Raw genomic sequence first — 15,810 nt, forward strand, 5'->3', positions numbered from 1 at the left:
GCCTTTGGAGGTTGGAGGAAGCACCCTCTGCCAAGGCTGAGCTCTGGAGCAGGGCAGGATGCTTGACTGTGGTCTGAACCTGTCACCTGCCTTTGGGTGGCCGTGCAAAAGCCAGTGTTCTCCCTGGCTTGGGTCCCCGTCTGGGCAGGAGGAGTGCTGATAGCTCTCCTCTAGCTCCCTGTGGCTACTAGGGACGAGCTGACTGTGCACGAGCTGTGGATTAAAAGCCATCCCCTCGATGCGCTCGGGGCTCTACCCAAAAACGCTGAGCACGCTTCTGAAAACGTCTGCCCTGACAGTTTCACTGGGCTGGCGATAACGAGCGAGCCTGTGTTGACTTTCTGCCCAGGTCCTGCAGAGCTTTAAAATCATGGATTACAGTTTGCTGGTTGCAATCCATAACATCGACCTGGCACAGAGAGAGCACGCGATGGCCGACGGGACGTCCCAGGCCGATACGCGGCGCCCCGCTGCCCAGAAGGCCCTCTACTCCACAGCCATGGAATCCATCCAAGGAGAGGCCCGGCGAGGTGGCACCATAGAAACAGATGACCAGTAAGTCTGTGTCAGTGTTGCCATTCCCAGTGAAATACTGCGAGGAGCGAGGGGTGAAACCCACGTTCGGCTAATGGAGACTTAATTTAGACGCGGACTGGGCTGTACAGGATTGCTGTCACACAGGGCAGAGAGGTCTCAACGTCAGATTTTGTGGTTTTTATCTTTGATTTTTTCCTTCCTTAAGATTTTCTCGCCTTCCAGGTGGCGTTTGAGAGTTCTCTGCCCACTGGTTATTGGCGTCTTCAACTAGTTATTTCCATCCACCTCTCAGAGGCATAGTGAGTGATCAGACCAACAGCCCGTAAAGTCCAGCTGCCATCGTAGTGTGGGTGGTGGTAGATGGTCTTACAGTTGGTCTCCTCTCATGGATGAGTTGGGATTGATCCTCATCTCCAGTAAAATTGTCACAGGGAGGGAAAAGGGGTCAGTTCTCGGGAGGTTTAGCTGACTTACTTGCTCTGACTTGTCATCCCCGGTTCGTTAGCTGAACAGTAGGTGCCTCCCGCGTGTTGGTGCTTGTTAAATAGTTCCCATAACAGCCCACACGAGGCTGTGTGAGAGGCAGGGGGTGTGAGGACACCCCGTTCCATGTCTGTGCCCTGTCCTCTCTAGGATGGGAGGCATTCCAGCCCGCAACGCGAAGGGCGAGAGGCTGCTGCTGTACATCGGCATCATCGACGTGCTCCAGTCCTACAGGTAAGAAACATTTAATAACACCTAAGGGTGAAGACCACTTTCCAGCGTTGTCTGCCCCTGTTTGGGTGTCCAGATTGGCTTTCAAGGAATAGTTAAGACACAAATGAACTTTTCTTTTTCTTTTTTATTTACCACTTTCTATTTTCTTGAAGTCAGGCATTTTGGGATCAGTTTCTGGGTCTTGCTTGCTGTATTTACTTCATGTTCCTGGAATAGATTTACTCTTATGAAGTTGTTTTTGTGTGCTCTCGTGGTGGTACACAGGCAGTGTGCAGGAAGCGGCAAGGAAAAAACAAGTGGTGGCTTAAAATGGCCATGACCACTTCTCCCCTATAAAATGGAAAACAGCTGTAAGGCTTAGCTTTTCTGTGTTTGGGGTGTGCTTGTCGATATACAGTGGGATACACAGTGGGGGCTTGGTGTGGAAATTGTTCTTAATTCTTTCCTCTGTCAGATTTGTCAAGAAGCTGGAGCACTCTTGGAAGGCCCTTGTACACGATGGGGTAAGTAGAAAAATATCACTTTTTAGTGTGTTTAGCAATGGTACCAGCACCTTGTGAAGCTGTGCCTGCTGTCCTTGCTCCTTCTGGACACAGGAGCCTGGATTTCTAAGGCATGGGTGTGTTTGCCCTCTTATATAACTGTTACTTTCTGGGTACTCTCAAAAATGTTGGTTTTGTTAACGCTGGTCATCTACTTGTTCGTTAACAAGTGTTGATTGCTTTGTATATAGTGCCTGCTGCTTGTAGCTAGTCTGCTCCTCACAGCTGCTAGTGAGAGCGACTCTGAGAATCCCCGACTGTTCCCAGTCCACCACAGTGTGTGTTTCAAGGCTGTCGGCCTGAGAGAGGCTCATGTTAACTTTGATCACTTATTAATTTGGATTCACACGTTAATGTTTGTCCCTTGGACTTCTAGGACACCGTCTCTGTGCACAGACCCAGCTTCTACGCCGAAAGGTTCCAACGGTTCATGTGCAACACAGCGTTCAAGAAAATACCACGTAAGTACCTCTGCGCAGCTGCACCCTTGGCGATTGCCGTGGCTTCTCCCTGCTCAGCAGCTGTGCCTTGGGAAGGTGGGTAAGAGCGTGCAAGAACTTTAGGAAGTCTGTGCTGTGTCACTTCTTCCTTCCTCCTAGATTGTTCTTGCCTCACACAAGGGATCTTGTAGGAGCTGCTTCATCCATCAGTGTGTTCTTTCAGGGCACGGCTCTTGTGCCAGACTCTCTCACTGGAAAGTTGCTGCGTCGGGTCTTTTACTCCTTCCTGAAAGTGTTAAAGTGCTTTCTTGGTTTTTGTCTTTAAGTAAAGCCATCCCCTTCTAAGAAGAGCCGGTCTGGCACAGCGGTGCCTCGGCGGAGCTGTCAAGGAGGAGTGCCTTCCCAGTCACACCTGTCGTGCGAGACAAAAGCACAAGTGACGACAGAGGCGGATGTAGAGCAAGGTTGGTGCCTGGGCTGAAGAGCCTGGAGAAGTTATTTTTCACCTTGTATTTGTCTGATCGAAGTTTTCTGCCTCCTGAGCTGTGCAAGGCACCTTCACGGTGTTCTCTGGTCGTGCCAGGGGAGGGCCTGTTTTCTGGGTGCGAGAAACTAGATGGGGCCAAAAACTCATGTTCACCAAGTGGCCTTGGACAGCACTGTAGGAAGGCCAGGAGCAGCAGCGAGCCCGTCGAAGGCCTGGCTCTCTCCAGATATTCTGTTGTGACAAATGCAGGGCAGGATAATAAACCTCATGTCTCGGTAAAAGCCAGTCAGGGTGAGACCAGGTTGTGGAGGTGGGGAAGTGTTAGCTCAGGTGTCTTCATGGGATCTTTCAGCCTTACCCAAGCACCCAGCGTGGCCCTCGCTCCCCCTGGGAAGTGAGCTGAGGCTGCGTGGCAGCCCCGTGTGCCTGGTCTCTTCCCAACAGCTTGTGCCCACGGGGTTTGTGCCAGGGGAGGAGCTGGGCCAGGCGGTTGTGTGGAGGCTTGGGCTTGGAGCAGAGAGCTGCCTGCAGGGCTGGTTCTTCGGTGCTGGGGTGTCTTAGACGTCTTGGGTGCAATCCAGCATGGATGCTGACCCCTGGCTAGAGTGGGAGCTCGTGCCACACGATCCCACTTGTGCTGGTGATGGAACAGTCTGTGCTTCAACTCAGGTTCCCACCTTGGTCGCCCAGATCTCCTGCCCAGGACCCTGCCAGTAGATGAAGCTAACAGCGATTCCATCGCGACAACCCTGTCCACGTCCTCCTTGGGCAGCGGAGGCCTCAACTCGCCCGCAAACAGGTAAGGCTCTTGCTGTTTGGTGCATGGCAGGCCAGCAGCTCCTGCAAGTCGGGTTCATGGGCCGTGGGAGGACTTTGTGCTGCTTTGTGGATGTTTTGGGTTTGGCATGCTTGCAGAAATACCCACTGGAGCGGTCCGTGTGTTGTGGAGCAAGTTCAGTGTCGTCGGTTTGGGCATGTGCAAGGGGGGAGCGTTGTGTCGCCGGTCCTGCGAGCGGTTCTTTACAGATGACATGATCTTGCATCCTCTGCTTGGGCTGCGTGGGGGTCCCAGTGGCTTCTAGTTCCTTGTGTGTTCTGTATTTAATGGCTTTGTTCTGGAGTCGAGGTAATTGTGCTAATTAAAGTGAGTTGGTGAAAGTGTCAGTGCCAAAGTGTACGTGAAGAGCATTAACGTGATGGTGGGTGATGCTGAAAGTGCCCTTCCTGCTGCTCTTTTCCAAGCGTTGGGAGCTCTCACGACTCACTGATGGGGTTGGCATTGAGCTCCTGCAGCTCCTGGGCAAAGGAGGCTGCAGGGTGTGTGGAGGCGCGGCTCAAAATGTCTCGGAAGCTGAAATGCATGGAGAGCCCTGAGGGAGCTGGTGGCTGCCTGTGAATGTTTCATTTCTGGCTGAAGTGGTAAGACTATCAGGGACGAGGAGGAGCTGTGGTCAGAGGACGATCCCTTTCGCAGAAGTTGTTCTGAGATGTTAACATCTCTTCCTGGAAGCCATCGGAAACCATCTTCCCCATTCCTGACCCACTGCCTGCACAGCAGCGCTGGTCAGAGTGCCTGCCTTCTCCTGGGCTGCAGGAGAACAAGGTGCAATTGTAATTAACACCTCTTAGTTCCTCCATAAACCATGGAAACTTCTTGGTGGGGATCCCAAACCAGAGCTGCTCCTTTCCAGTATGTCAGCATGCCTGAGGGGTTCTTTTTACTTACTTAACTGCGGGTCTCTCTCCTTCAATCTCTACGTAGGTCAGTGGGCGTACAAGTGCATAAGGCTGACAGCTCAGCAAAGGATTTGGCTAGAACAGCTCCTGGCATCCTCCTGTCTAGGTGAGGGGAGGAACCAGACCTTGCCTGAAGCCTTCTCCTGCCCAGAGGGTGTGCCCCAGGTCCCTCTGGAGCAGAGCACACCGCTTGCCGTACCCCGCGGGCACCGAGCATGTGGCTGCCCTTTGCCAACGTCCTGTAAAACCACGTGCCGGCGCCAGACGGTGGTAACGAAATCCAGGAGGGAGAACAGAGCAGTGTTTTCTCCTGTGCGGGGCCTTGGGATCTGAGCCCCCTACGTCAGACCTGTTGTCAGAGGCTTAAATCCACTTTTGCGACCTTGGGAGATGCGTAAAGCTCTGCAAACCCTGACAAGGATGAGGGGATTGTGCATTTATAACAACATACCTTGTTGTCCTGCAGCAAGGGGTTCCCGAGGGCGATCCCCTCCCTTTGAGAGGGCACTTCTTTTTCCCTTAAGCACTGTAATTTAGCGGCGTGCTTGGGCAGGGTTAGGTTAATGGTTGGACTTCATGATCTTCAGGGTCTTTTCCAACCTAAATGATTCTACGAGTTGTCCTGCAGCCCTGCGTTAGGGCAACGCTGCTTAGTGCTAATTAAGACAAACCTCAAGGGCTGTATGTGCTGAGCGTCCTCGCCTTGAATGTCTGCGTAGGTGAGAAGCAGCGAGTCACCAGTTAGAGAGCTCGGTGGAGGAGGAAGCCAGAGCAACCAGGCACATAGGTGAGGCGTGATCGGGCAGAGAGGGAGCTGCGCCTTCCCGGCGAGGGTCCCCACGTCTCCATTTGGGTGTCGCTCCAAGGGTTTTGCGTGTGGCCTGATGACTGAACAGCTCGGTGCTTCCTGTGCGTGGGCGACAGGCAGTTGAATACCCACTAATTAAGGTACCTGCTGCAGGCTGGTTGGGACAAGCCCTGGGTGCTCGCTGCGGGAGGGCCAGGCAGGTCGTGCCATCTGCAGTCAGTCCTGAAACCTCCTCTGGTAGTCGCTGGTGCCCAGGAGAGCCCCGGCTGCGTGGCCTGGGTGAGGTATGCTCTGAAGGGACAAGGAGAGAAGCTGTGGTGACCATATCCTCAGCAGGAAGCAGGGCAAGGCCCAAGCTGGGAGTTGGAGTTGCTCAGCCAGCAGATTGCAACCTCTTAGCTGTAGGGTCATGAAGGAAGTGGGGAAATAACAGGGTATTAGAGTAAAGCAAGTCTCCTGTGCCCCACCTTTCCTCCTCGGTGTATCCTACCAGGTGCCCAGCGTGCCCGTGGCACGTCCTGCTGTCAGGCTGTAGCTCGCGTTCAGGGCATAAAAGGTTTGTGAAAGGTTTGGCAGGGGCTTTCCCAAACAAGGGTGCCTCTGTCTGGGGAGGCTGAGGCTCGCTGAGCTCTGGTGCTTCGTGGTTCTTTGTCCCTGGGCTGTTTTCACCCAGGACCATTTCTATGTTGATGAGGTGCTTGAAGACCTCTGTAAAGATGTGCTGCTGCGCGGCTGGACAGAAGATCCTTGTCTGAAGTCACGTCAGACTGGGAGGGATGATTTTCTAGGTGCTGTTTTGAGTGCCTGCCCCAGCAGTGATGGTATTGCCTGAGCCTCCATATTAACCTGCCTGACAAACGCCTTTGTGCCGTGCCGGGGTGCTCCTGCTGGCTGGGGACAGCTGGGCAGCCCTCGAGATGGGACTCACTGACAGCTCACTTCTGAAAACTGCTTTACAGGTCTCCTCCCTCTTCTGTTTCCCCAGCGGCTCCCCAGGGCCTTCCATCCCCGAGCGCTCCACGGAGCTGAGAGAGCAGCTCGAAGACCTGCAAGAGACAGAGATAAGCTTTGTGAGTACTCCCCTGTGCAGGAGGAGGAGGGCGGCTCTGGGGGTGGATGGGCAGTCGCGGGGGTTATGTGGTCCCTGGTTGTGCTGGAGCAGATCTTCTTCATCCCCCTCCGGCACACGAAGGCTCAGCCTGCCTTGTGCTGGGCACTGTTTGTGCTTGTAGTGATCATCTGCTGCCCCAAACGCCTTAAATTAGATAAGCAGGGGGCAAAGCAGAGCCACTCCTCTTCCCTGAGGGCCTGCGGTGGGTCTGATGGCAGAGAGAAAATGGGGTGAAGCTGGCCAGGCTCGTCCTGCTGTCCTCGTGGCAGACAGTAAATACAGACCCTCCTGTTTTAGCGTAGGTGGTGGTTGGGGTAAGCTTGAACTCAGCAGCCCCCTTCCTGCTGCTCGGCCTCAGAGGAAGGCAGACCCCTCCCCAGCATCTCCCCCTCTTTTCTCTTCACAGTGAAGCAACACCGGGACCGCCGCGATGGAAGCAGATTGTCCTGTGCTCTGTGGAGTCCAACAAACGTTCAGCCCCTGTTGCTGATATATTATATTATTTTTAAAAAGAAATCTTTCCTGGACAGAAACCGAAAAGCTGGAAGGCTGGGCTGTGTGTAGTGGGGTAGTATGAGCAAAGACGGAGGCGGCACAGCTGAGCCTCGGACACCTGAAGTCTCGTTGCAGCAGAGCCCACTGCTGTGCCCCTGCTGTCCGGCGCTCTCCGAAGCCTGGCGGGAGCTGGCAGGAGGAGGAGGAGGAGCTGCTCCACATGGGCTGAAGCCCTCTGGAAAAGGGGTCTGGCTTTCAGGGAGTTAGCTGCTTGCGATGCCGACACCACAAACCTTGCGAGAACGGGCGACTCCTCGGAGTCACTGGGGGGTAACGGGCGTTAGAGCCTGGTTGGGGCAGTTTGCGACAGAGCAACTTGGGTTTATTTTGTATTTTAAACAAGTTTTTAATTTAAGTGTTTCTCTGAACTCGGTCATATCGCTTCTCTTTCAGTCCTGCCGTACAGTCATTCTGTTTTTTTAATAAATAGGGTTTTTTTCAGTGTTCCACCAGAGAGTGTCCCCTGTGAGCGAGGCAGGAAGGGGGAGCAGGAGCCGCAGTGACCGTGGCCAAGCCCCTCTCCCCCACCAGCTGCTGCTCCCTTCTCGATCTTGCCTCCCCTCGAGACAGCGGCGAGCAGAGCTGGGTGCTGCGCCGTCTCGCTCGCAGGACTTTGAATGTGCGAAGCTTTTCAGACGTCAGGGAGGTTTTGGATCGCTTTGTCCCCCCGGTTTTTAAACTAAGCCCCTTCGCCCCTTCCCCACCGAGCAGGGAGTCACAGGTGAAGGGAGATCTTTGTCGGGGGCACGCTTTTTTTAAAGTATTTCTTAAGCAAACGGACCAAACGCCACCCTCTGCCCTCCCTTCCCCTGCCTTCCATCCTGCGGCACCGCAGGCAGAGCCCTGCCCGTTTTTATAGCTCGGCTCCTTTTGATATCTTGCCTGGATCGTAGCCGGGGCCTGAAACCGAGATTCCTACGTGACTGGGACAGGCTTCTGCCCCCACAGAAGTACGGGGTGTTTTGGGTCTGATTTTAAACAGCGAGCTGGAAGGAGGGATCGCTCTGCTGCCGCTGCCCCGCGGTGACGCCTGGCCCGCGCCGGCTGCAGGCGCTTCTCTGGGGATCCCAGAGCAGACCTTGGACTGAGCTTTATTTTCACTAAACGCTTTTTTAAAGAAATGAAGTGACTCTTCCCCGTGTTCCCAGTGCGTTAGAGTCCTCCCTTCTTTTTTATATATATTAAAAAAAAAAGTAATTTAAAGTTTGCCCTTGTGGTAGTGCAAGGGATTTCTATACTAATTAGCAACGATTGCTAAGGAAGCAAAGAATGTAGTGGTGTAGAAAGGGGTGTTTTTTAGTTGGTGTTTCAGAGCCAAGCCTCTTCCCACCTTCCACCTCAAGCTTTTAAAGTGGATGTGACACGAGCTGATATTTTTTAAGAAAAAGCATTTTTCTTTTTAAATTCTATTATTTTTTTTCCCAAAAGACCAAGTGGAATGGCCTTACTCCGGGATCCCCGGGGGCGGGTGGAGCGCGAGGACAGCCGCTCATCACAAACTGGTTCTCAAGGGCTCCCAAACCTCCCGACACCGACGAGCGTCAGGATGAGCCCCGGGAGGAAGACGGGCTGGGGCCGCTCGCGCCGTCACTGCTGGACCTGTCCCCTCCCTCGTCCCCTGCCTCCGGCCAGCAGGTCACACCTTACAGCGCAGTAACTGTCTATATTAGACACTCGTTTCTTCCCTCCCAACCCCACTTTGTGTTGTTTGTGTGTTTTTTTTTTTTTTTTTACCAGGAGGGGAGAAAACCAAGTCTCGATTTTTTTCATGATTTAATATTTATGAAGTTGTATTTAAGTGTTGGGTTTTTTTTTTTTTTCTTTTCCTGGGGATAGTTATCCAGCGCGTGGGGGGTGGCGTTTATATATCGACCTCTGCTTTGTAACGGGTTTCCAGACCCACTTTGTTTTGTGTGTGCGTCTCAAAGCGGCGGGCGACGCGTGTTCGGCTCTTTGTGAACACCTGAGCGGCGTTTCTGCAGCGCGGGGAGGGGACTTGGCTTCTCCGGCCGCACCGGGAAGGCATCGGGGAGCAGCCGACGCCGCTGTGACCCTCGCATCAACACCGGGTGATGGGATGGAGCACGGATGGACCTCTCGTGTCCTGCTCGGTGTTGGCATCGTCACCGCTCGGACCCCCAGCAGGGACAGACCCGTCCGCGGGGAGCTGTGACCCCCGCCTCGACGCCGGGTGACGGGATGGAGTGTGGATGAACGTTGTGTGTCCTGCTTGGCGTTGGCATCGTCACCGCTGGCACCACTGTGAGGGACAGACCCAGCACCCTGTCTCTGAGGAGCTGCCAACGCTGCTGTGACCCCCGCATCGACGCCGGGTGACGGGATGGAGCGCGGATGGACCTCTCCTGTCCTGCTCACCGCACCATCGTCACCGCTGGGCCCCGGGTCAGGGACAGATGCGTCCCCCCGTCCCCGGGAGCAGCTCGCGCCGCCCGTGACCCTCGTCCTCGGCTCTGTAACGCTTGTGGCCTCGTCCGCTGTCGGCCCCGCGCAATACACGGTGTGCTGCTGACCCGCTGCCGCCGCCTGCTCTGTCCGGGGGGGGTGGGGGGGGACGGGACCCCCGCGGGGTGTCCGGGGGGTGTCGGGGGCCGGGGCCCAGCGCGGGCTCCTCGTTTCTCCCCCCTCAGGGGGTGGCGGAGGGAGGGGACGGTCCCCGGGGGCGGGGGGGGGGGGAATCCCGAGGGTCCCCGCCGCCGCCTCCATCGCGGCCCTCCCGGGACTACAGCTCCCAGCGTGCCCCGCGCCCGCCGCGACCCACCTCGCAAGATGGGAAGCGGCGATTGGCCGGTAGAGTAGAGCCAATGGGCTGGCGCCTTGTTGGGCCGGGTCCAGGTCGGCCTGAGGGAAGGAGGCAAGATGGTTCTGGAGAGCACCATGGTGTGGTGAGCGGGCGGGCCGCGGCGGGGGGCTCCGCGCACCGGGACCCCCCTCCCTCCGCCCGGGGCCGCCGCGGGTTTCCCTGAGTCATGGCGGGCGGCGGCGGGGCCGGGCCGGGGGCGGCGGGGCCTGAGGGGCCGGGGGCGGCAAAGGAAGGGGGCGTTTGAGGGGGAAAGACAGAGCACAAGAGGGGCGAGAGGGTGGGTAAAGTTGGGGTGGGGTCGGGGTGGTGGTGAAGGTTTTGGGTGCTCGAGGGAGCGGTTGGGTGAGGCTGGGGGCTGGCACGGAGCGGGGGGTCAGTGGGACGGGCCGGGGTGAGGAGGGGTCTGGTGGAGGGGAAGGGGCTGGGTGAGCGGAGCGGGGTGCGGAGGCCAGAGCAGGGTGAGGGGGGTCTTGTAGGGGCTGATGGGCAAGGGGAGGGTGACAAGGCAGGGGGGCAGAGAGGGGCTCTCGGGGGGCAGAGGGGAGCCCTCGGGGGACAGAGAGGGGCTCTCGAGGGGCAGAGAGGGGCTCTCGGGGGGCAGAGAGGGCCCTCGGGGGGCAGAGGAGCCCCTGATGGAGGGGATGGGGCAGACGGCTGCGCTGGGGCTCTGGTGTGAGGCAGTGCTGGGCGATGCTGCGTCATCCCACAACACAGCGGGATCCCGTCCCAGCGAGGAGAGCCGGGGCGCAGACCCGATCCGGGCAGCCCCAGCCCTGCCCGAGCACAGACGGGTGAACCTGTGGCCCCAGGAGGGTCGGTGGCGTGGGCACCCCTGGGGCTGGGGCGTGCTGGGTTGGTGCTCGCGCGGGCCTGCGCGGAGCAGCCGAGGTAGGAGGGTTTAGTCCCCGGGTGCCGAACGCAGCCGGGGCTGGAAGTGGAGGCGAACTTTGATGTGTCATGGTGGCAGCTCCAGTCCTGTCGTGTTTTGGTGTCGGTGTTTAAGAAGGCCACAATAGAGAAAACCAGTGCGATCTGTCCAGGTTCTGTTGTTTCCTTGTCTCTCTACCTGGTCCCGCAGCTGTTTGGATAAAGATATTCCTGTGGCCTGACTCGCTGACCGTGTATCGGAGTCCCTGAAGTCTGGGGAACTCTTTGCTTACTCATGTTTAAGGGCATTAAAATGTGTTGCTGCTCCTTGCGGTGCCCTGGAGAGCAGGAGGAGTTCGCTGTTGCTCGGTGAGCTGCAGTTCAGGAAGCCTCGGCCGGGTCCCTGGTGTGGTTGGTTGGGCCGGAGGAGATGTGGCCCAGCACCAGCCCGAGCACGGTCAGGGAAACGGTCACGGTGTTTTTTTCAGGAGAAACCTTTCCCCAGGTGTTAAAACTAAGAAATTCTGGGAGTGCTCCTCAGCGGAGTCTTAATTTGGGGCCAAACCAAACTCTCAAGCTCTTGTTTAACTAGTCCTCCTTCCCAGGGTCACTTTCCTGAAGGCCGGTGTAGGAGAAGGGCTTTTCCTCCTGCTCTGAGCTATATTTAATAGCCGAGGGAGCGGAGGGTAGAGATTTAGTTACAGCGATGCTGCGGTGTGGCTGCTGCCGCCAGACGCTGCGGGGCACTGTTGCCCGTGCGCTGTGCGGGATGGGCCCGCGTGGTTTGTGTGGATCTGAAAACTCAGGGCAGCGCAGAGACGACTCGTCTCTCTGCCCCGGGAGCCGTCCGTGTCCTGCTGCGTGTCCCCAGCTGTGTGACCTTCGGCGTGCTGTCCCAAAAAGCACATTTTTGGAGGTAAACCTGAACCGTTTCGCAAGCTGACGCCCTCCTCTCTGTGTTTCAGCGTTGACAACAGCGAGTACATGAGGAATGGAGACTTCTTACCCACTCGCCTGCAAGCCCAGCAAGATGCTGTCAACATCGTGTGCCACTCGAAAACCCGCAGCAACCCCGAGAACAACGTGGGGCTCATCACCTTAGCCAAGTACGCCGGGGGGGGAGCCGGCCTCAGGGGGCCACCGCTCCTGGCAAGCGGCTGGGGGGACCCGTGAGAGAGCGCAGGGACAAGGAACAGGGGAGTGGTGCAAAATGGGGCAGTAGCAGCACAGTCTAAACCCAAACCAGTTCTTCTGGGAGGACTGGTACGGGAAAACCTGGTTCCTGGCCGGTCTGTAGCTTGTGGGGCTCGCTCCTGCCGTGCCGGGATGTGTTACGGAGGCTTTTCTCCCTCAGGAATGCTCTGCCAGACCCATCCTTCTGTGGCCTTGTGTCCCAGAGGGTGGCAAATAAGGGCTGAGCTGGCACTGCCACTCATGGGCAGCCCCGAGAGAGTTGCTCCTCCGTTTTCCTGAAGTTTCCAGGATTTCAGTGCCTCTGTGAGCTCCCTCGTAGGCAGAGTCAATTGAAATTGGCCAGTGGGCTCAAGGTTGCTGGGGCAGGGGACAGACACACGCAAGCCTTCGTGCAGACAGATCAGTTTGGGTTTTTTAGGAAACCAGGCTCAAAGTCTTGCTCCCTGTACACACTGACCCGCCCGAGCCGGGCGCTGGCAGGCTCCTGGAGCAGGCCCAGGCTCAGTGTCGGGCGGGTGGGAGGGATATTCCTACCCCCCAGGCAAATAAAGTGTTTGCAGATAAATTCTCTCAGACGAGGTCGCCGGGGTCGGTGTGTTTGTGTTGCAGTAACTGTGAGGTGTTGACCACGCTCACTCCAGACACGGGCCGGATCCTTTCAAAGCTCCACACGGTGCAGCCCAAAGGGAAAATCACCTTTTGCACGGGGATCAGGGTTGCTCACGTAAGTGCTCTTGGTGGTTCCTCGCGAGCGAGGCTGCGCCTTTCTCTGTAACTCCTTTTGCCTCAGAGTGTCCTGTTAAATTACGTGTTCAGGGCTCGGGTACGGGAAATCGTGTCCTCTCCCTGCTCTGCGGCTGGACAATACTGGGCAAATTGTTTGGGTTTTGCCTCAGTCTCCCTGTCTGCAAATGGCAGGAACCTCCTTTACAACATCCAGTGTAAAAGCTCACAAGTCTTGTGGTTTGGTCCTGGTTTGCTTCAGAGGAACCTGGCAGCTTCTGCAGAGCCGTTCGGCCGAGCTGCGCAGCCCTTCCCGCCCCGAGGAGAGCCGTCCCCAGCCGAGGAGCGGCCCCCAGGACGGGGCCACCCTTCTGTCCTGTTTTCTTGCTCTGTCCCACGCTGCCCCTCTGCCAACTCCCAGCTGAGTCCTGACTGCCAACGAGGGGGAGGCCCTTGAGACACGGCTGCTTGTAGGCAGCTCGGTGCCACTTCCTGCTGGAACGTCTCTCCTGGCGTTTAGCCTAAATTTTTGTCTGTGACAGGAAAAGCATCAGGGGTGGCAGCTGCCCCCCCTCTTTCCTGGGAATTGCTCCTCAAGCACAACACGACTCTGTCTTGCAGCTGGCTTTAAAGCATCGCCAAGGCAAGAACCACAAGATGCGAATCATCGCCTTCGTCGGGAGCCCGGTGGAAGATAACGAGAAAGACGTGAGTAACAAAAGGAAGTCTGTGGGGTCTGCTCCGCGCTCTGCCTCGAGCCGTCAGCGGGTTCATTGTTTGCTCCCTGCCCCGTACAAGGTGAGCGTGGCTACGAGCGAGATCCGCGCTAACGCCATGGTGTCCCCTTATTGCAGCTGGTGAAACTGGCAAAGCGTCTTAAGAAAGAGAAAGTCAACGTTGACATCATCAATTTTGGAGAAGAGGTGAGCCTTCTGCCGTGCTTCTGGCGTAAGATCCAACCAGGATTTCGTATCCTGTCCCGCCCGGAGCCCTTACTCTGGGCTCCCCCACAGCGCGGAGAGGCGCCGGGTGTGCTGGCCGTGCCTCTCGCAGGGCTGAGCCAGGCAGAGCTCTGCTCCCAGCCTCTCTCCTTGGCCCCAGGAAGCCAACACGGACAAGCTGACTGCCTTCATCAACACCTTGAACGGCAAGGATGGCACCGGCTCCCACCTGGTGACGGTGCCGCCGGGGCCGAGCCTGGCCGATGCCCTCATCAGCTCCCCGATCCTGGCCGGGGAGGGAGGGGCTGTGCTGGGCCTCGGCGCCAGTGACTTCGAGTTCGGCGTGGACCCGAGCGCGGACCCGGAGCTGGCTCTGGTGAGCGGCGGGGAGACGGAGGGCGGCTGCGGGCGCTGAGCTCCGTCCCTCCGAGCCCTGCCCCGCTCAGCTCCCCCCCGTCCCTCTCTCCGCAGGCTCTGCGCGTCTCCATGGAGGAGCAGAGGCAGCGGCAAGAGGAGGAGGCCAGGAGGGCTGCAGCCGCCTCTGCGGCTGAGGCTGGGATCACGGCCACCGGCGGGGACGGTGAGGAGCCGGGCAGGGGTAGGGACGTGGGGTGCTGCCCTGCTCTGGTCCCCTTCCCCAGCGAGGCCGCGTGTGCGAGGGGGGACGGGGGTCGTGTGTGGCGCTGGGGCGGCCCCGCGCTGGTTTCTGAGGGCGGGTTTTGCCTGCGCAGATTCGGACGATGCTCTGCTGAAGATGACGATCACTCAGCAGGAGTTTGGCCGGGCCGGGCTGCCCGACCTCAGCAGCATGACGGAGGAGGAGCAGATCGCCTACGCCATGCAGATGTCCCTGCAGGGAGCGGGTGAGTGCTGGGAGAGCCGAGGGGCAGCTCCTCTACCTCCGGAGCACCCCGACGTGCCCCAAAGCGGGGCTTCGTCGCCAGGGCAGGGTCCTGGTCTCCCCGAACACTCGCGGGGTGGGTGCAGGGGTTGCTCCCGTGAGCTGTGGGTGTGTAAATCCTCCCTCCTCAGCTGTCCCTCTCCTCCAACAGAGTTTGCCCAGGCGGAGGCGGGAGAAGTGGACAGCAGCACAGCCATGGACACCTCCGAGCCCGCTAAGGTGGGGTTCTGTCCTCCTGTCCCCTCTGCCTGCGGGAGGAAGGTGGCACCCAGCCTGTCCCCAACTCCTCTCCCTCTTCCCGCAGGAGGAAGACGACTACGACGTGATGCAGGACCCCGAGTTCCTGCAGAGCGTGCTGGAGAACCTGCCAGGCGTGGACCCCAACAACGAGGCCATCCGCAACGCCATGGGCTCCCTGGCCTCGCAGGCCGCCAAGGAGAGCAAGGACAAAAAGGAGGAGGAGAAGAAATGAGGGCGCGGGGCCGGGGCCGCTGCCGCTGGCCCCGGGGTGAGTGGGGCCGCCCGCCCGCGGGGCCGGGGCCAGTGCGGGGCTGGGGGTCCTGCTGTAACGGGGCAATAAAGGCTTCCCACGGGGTCTCTGTGCTGCCTCGGTGGGGATGGGCCCTCCTGGGGGGTCCCCAGGCTGCTCCTGGGGGGCTCTGGCTCACCCGGTGCTGGGGGGACTGGGCCCTGCTCCCCTGTACTGGGGACACTGGGCCCCGGGTCTCCTCGGTGCCCCCCCCGGGCCACCTCCCTGGGGGCGGGGCCTGGCTGCCCAAGCCCCGCCCCCTCCCGCTGTTCCCCGCGGGATGTTTACAGTGAGGCCGGAGGGGGTGGGCCTTGGGGGTTGATGGGCAGCGGAGTCAGCCAATCAGTGAGGGCGGTGGCGTGGATGTCGGTTCGTGGGGTTGGGCAGTTGGCCAATGAGGGGGGGAGGGCGGGGTTTGGTGTTGAGCGGCGGGCAGGCGGCCCAATGGGTGGCGCGGGTTCGTCATGGCGGACTGGCGGGAGGGCCAGCCAATGGGGGAGCGAAGAGGCGGGGGCGTGCCTGAGTGACAGGGCTCGTCACCAACGGGGCTGAGCCTTGTGCATCACGTGCCAGCCGGAGGTGGGCGGGGCAGGCGCGCAGCTCCCTCCATGAGTGACAGCGTTGCCAGCAAATGGGAGGAGACGGTTGAACCGCCTCTGAGAGCTTACAACCAATGGGAGTGGTGGAGGGGCGGGCCCTCTCTTTGAGCGACAAGCTTCTCGCTCAATAGAAAAAGAACAGCTGGGAGACGCCCTGATGGACATTGCCTGTAGCCAATAGCTGCGAGAATCCATGCTTGAAGGGCAGCCGCGCTTGACCAATGGAAAGCGGGAGGAGGCAGGCTGGCTTGATGAACAAAGCGCCCAGCCAATAAGCAGCGAGGCTGCCCCGAGAGCGAAC

The 15,810-nt window shown here is 58.4% G+C and overlaps 1 protein-coding gene across 1 annotated transcript in view; it reads left to right on the forward strand.

Moving 5' to 3' along the window:
- The window catches only part of LOC137671558 (putative PIP5K1A and PSMD4-like protein), a 29,995-nt gene extending 15,019 nt beyond the window's left edge, over positions 1-14,976 (forward strand). Inside the window, exons 10-28 of the mRNA XM_068415153.1 lie at positions 350-555; positions 1,171-1,254; positions 1,709-1,757; positions 2,173-2,257; positions 2,563-2,700; positions 3,393-3,522; positions 4,486-4,566; positions 6,254-6,338; positions 8,363-8,587; positions 9,752-9,837; positions 11,588-11,728; positions 12,426-12,540; positions 13,161-13,247; positions 13,394-13,462; positions 13,641-13,856; positions 13,952-14,060; positions 14,212-14,343; positions 14,533-14,600; positions 14,686-14,976. Of these exons, the coding sequence (XP_068271254.1) occupies positions 350-555; positions 1,171-1,254; positions 1,709-1,757; positions 2,173-2,257; positions 2,563-2,700; positions 3,393-3,522; positions 4,486-4,566; positions 6,254-6,338; positions 8,363-8,587; positions 9,752-9,837; positions 11,588-11,728; positions 12,426-12,540; positions 13,161-13,247; positions 13,394-13,462; positions 13,641-13,856; positions 13,952-14,060; positions 14,212-14,343; positions 14,533-14,600; positions 14,686-14,853 (2,274 nt within the window). The 3' untranslated portion in view covers positions 14,854-14,976. The remainder of the gene's footprint in view (positions 1-349; positions 556-1,170; positions 1,255-1,708; positions 1,758-2,172; positions 2,258-2,562; positions 2,701-3,392; positions 3,523-4,485; positions 4,567-6,253; positions 6,339-8,362; positions 8,588-9,751; positions 9,838-11,587; positions 11,729-12,425; positions 12,541-13,160; positions 13,248-13,393; positions 13,463-13,640; positions 13,857-13,951; positions 14,061-14,211; positions 14,344-14,532; positions 14,601-14,685) is intronic.
- The last annotated feature ends 834 nt before the right edge of the window (positions 14,977-15,810 follow it).

The sequence above is a fragment of the Nyctibius grandis genome, chromosome 17 (genome assembly GCF_013368605.1).
Source record: "Nyctibius grandis isolate bNycGra1 chromosome 17, bNycGra1.pri, whole genome shotgun sequence".
Taxonomy (NCBI): domain Eukaryota; kingdom Metazoa; phylum Chordata; class Aves; order Nyctibiiformes; family Nyctibiidae; genus Nyctibius; species Nyctibius grandis.